General features: G+C 47.9%; 1 protein-coding gene across 1 annotated transcript in view; it reads left to right on the top strand.

Annotated features, from left to right (window-relative positions):
* Positions 1-2,350: 2,350 nt before the first annotated feature.
* The window catches only part of T265_08758 (hypothetical protein), a gene marked incomplete at both ends in the record, with an annotated part of 6,038 nt that continues 5,541 nt past the window's right edge, over positions 2,351-2,847 (top strand). Inside the window, one exon of the mRNA XM_009174647.1 lies at positions 2,351-2,431. Within this exon, the coding sequence (XP_009172911.1) occupies positions 2,351-2,431 (81 nt within the window). The remainder of the gene's footprint in view (positions 2,432-2,847) is intronic.

The following is a 2,847-nucleotide window of genomic DNA, read 5'->3' as shown; positions in this document are numbered from 1 at the left end:
TGATAGTTGCACATGACCGCAATACGTTCTTGAGTGCGCCACATGCTGACGGAGACCACTGGGATCGTCCGCAACGCAGGAGCTATTTAGCTCCTGAGTCCTGGTAAATCTCGCTGGAGTCCCTCTCGATGCATCCTCCCAGCAAACTGCAACGTTGTAACCTCGATCCGAATCCTTCAGTCCCAGTTTCATGCGCGATCGTTCCACTACCATCCGGAAAGTCGAGGGAGAGGTGTCGGCAGAAAGCACACCACAACAGTCACACAGTGGCCGATACTGATTCGAGGATATTGGGGATGCTATTCACGGTAGACGCAGGGTTGAATACTTCGTCAAGCAGAAGGCACAAATCAGGTCGTAGGCACGGCCACATCAAGGAAAACGACTTCAGTCATGGCCCCGTGACATACCCCCGAACTGGAGGATACGAGATCCCATATCAGCGTGCTGGCTGCCTCGGGGATTGATCAAAATGCGATTTCACCCCCACGAATTGACACAGTTGCGTTCAGAGGTGCGTCCATAGGTGAGCCGCTCTTAGTAACCGAATGTTGCGTCGATTGGACGGATTTCAGATGCGGGCTACTCATTGAACAAAGATATTCTTTGGTTGCTCAGAATGTGAGCTGGACGACAAGAAGAAACCCGAAGGCCTCGATTCTGTGCATCAATCCATTAATCTGGATCGGGCGTCTATAGCTTGACGCTTCACTCCCCCTCACGGAGATTCTAGCGCAACCTTGTAGAAAATTCTGTGACAACCCTGTAGATACGACTGTATAGTCTTTCTTTGTCTCCAACGTAGCTGTCTCCACCTACCATGCCTTTTGATATACCATAGTGAGTGGAGCAAGATGCCAAAAAGCGGTAGGGAAGTTGCACTGTCGTCAGTAAGGCATACCAATGGTGCTGTCCTCACGGGTTATACTGGCTTTGACTCCATTCCTGAAGGCTCAACCATTCTACCAAGATCGAAGGAGAGAAGTCACACATAGCTGCAATTCTCTGTACTGCGATCAATCATCTCGAGGCATGCGGCGGCGCCAGTCTCCAACATTTGTTGTGCTGACGTGACTCAAGCCTGGCTGTCAAGGGTGGAGTGTACACTACGGCGGTCCGGTCTGTCTTTTTTTGGTTCAGAGCTCGAGGTAGCCCAGTGGTTGGTGCGCGAGCTTAGTGACCCAAGGTGCGTGCTTCGAACCCAACTTCTGCTCTTGGGTAGGCTTGGGCAGCATGACAGTATCTCGGCCATGTTTCTCCTTTTGGGTGGTGTGGTGGCTATCCACCGAAAGTATTACAGCTAAAGGATCACTATGGTGACTATTTGTTATGTCCTCTACTGCTCAGTCAATCAACCTTGTCAGCTACACACGGAATTGAGAAGACGAATAGCTTTGAGGAAATTTTACTGCAGCAACGGAACAGCCAATATCGAGAGTCAAAAGAATCAAGAATGCAATGGAACAATGAAAGGCTGAAATAGAGAGAGAGGAGTGTTGAGCATTGAAACATAGGTTATAGTCAACAATGTGAATATGTTTGTTCGGAGACAGTTCCCCTAACACTATTATTATTAATATTAGTAGTAGTAATAATAGATCGGGGACGTAACCGCTACGAGAGGATGATATTCGGAGGCCCTCTATGTTTGAGCATGTGTCTACGAAGTATTGTGCGTGCGAGTTAGGTGCGAATATCAGATCTGTACTGTTGAGGTGTGCCAAATGGTCTTTGGGAGTCCACTCAGTAGATCAGCATGCCATACTCCATAGGTTACTCCGCTTAGGTCATATACTTCGTATGCCAGAGGACCGTTTGTTTCGCAAAGCTTCCCTTGTCCAACCTTATATCGGATGGAGACGCCCAAGAGGTGATCATCCCATGATTTGGAAACGAAACATGAAAGCTCTTGCCCGTCAACTCGTTCGCCTTGGTAACTGCCGTCTCCCTGGATGCCGACCGCGGAACAAGAAAAACTAAGGGTTTTAACCATCACATATATGGCTGTGTCACAGTCAGTGGCGGTCTTGAATCAAAGCTGAACAAACATATCTAAACAGAGTAGACCGTCGCATTCAACGCGTAGCTCTGACTCCCTTATTCTACTTCTCCTCGGTGAAGAAAGCTGAGTCAGCTGGAGCCATTTTACTTGGGTGTGCAGTTTGTGAGCCGAAAAAACGGAAATGAGACCACGAGATGGTCTGTGGGGAAGTCCTTTCTTCCTTTAGATAGGAGTGTGACGGAATTTAGGTGTTTTCTCCAGACAACCATCATATCCATATTAAGCATATCATCGGTGCTGTCGTTGCTTGAGGAAAGGGGGACTGGGAAAGGTCGGTCGTAAAAACATATGGATTCCCCAGCAGTTGACCGTGACTGCAAGCGCAATGGCAGCAGATGTCAGACCCTCTACGCCTCACTCCTTGCGCCCGTGGGCTAAGCTTGCCTAGACTTTTGGTTCATCGTCTCCTGATAGGGCTTCCCAAGGATGACCTAAACTCTGCTCCTTTGCGAGTAAAACCTGAGTTACTGGTGCAGCCTGGAAAAAAGTTAGATTCTCCCACCATTTTGTGGGTTAGGCTTGAGTCAAAGTCTCAAAGTGGAGGTCGTCAAATAAACCCTCTGGTCTGCGCAAGTGATAGACATTTTATGCCCTCACAACACTGAACAAACCGACAGTTTCCTTTGTTTTCATGTTGGTTCATATTTGTTCTTCCGTTCTCAGTGTTGCGCACTCGAATGATTGTGCCAGAAACAGAGAACGAGGATTGCCGAATGATTGGCTTTAATCTTCTATCAATTTCAGTACATCAGCTAAAACATTAGGAAACACAATTAGCTCAACGA

Source organism: Opisthorchis viverrini (assembly GCF_000715545.1).
Source record: "Opisthorchis viverrini unplaced genomic scaffold opera_v5_232, whole genome shotgun sequence".
In the NCBI taxonomy this organism is placed as follows: Eukaryota; Metazoa; Platyhelminthes; class Trematoda; order Opisthorchiida; family Opisthorchiidae; genus Opisthorchis; species Opisthorchis viverrini.
The sequence above is the reverse complement of the archived record's forward strand: the minus strand, read 5'-3'. Positions and strand labels throughout refer to the sequence as shown.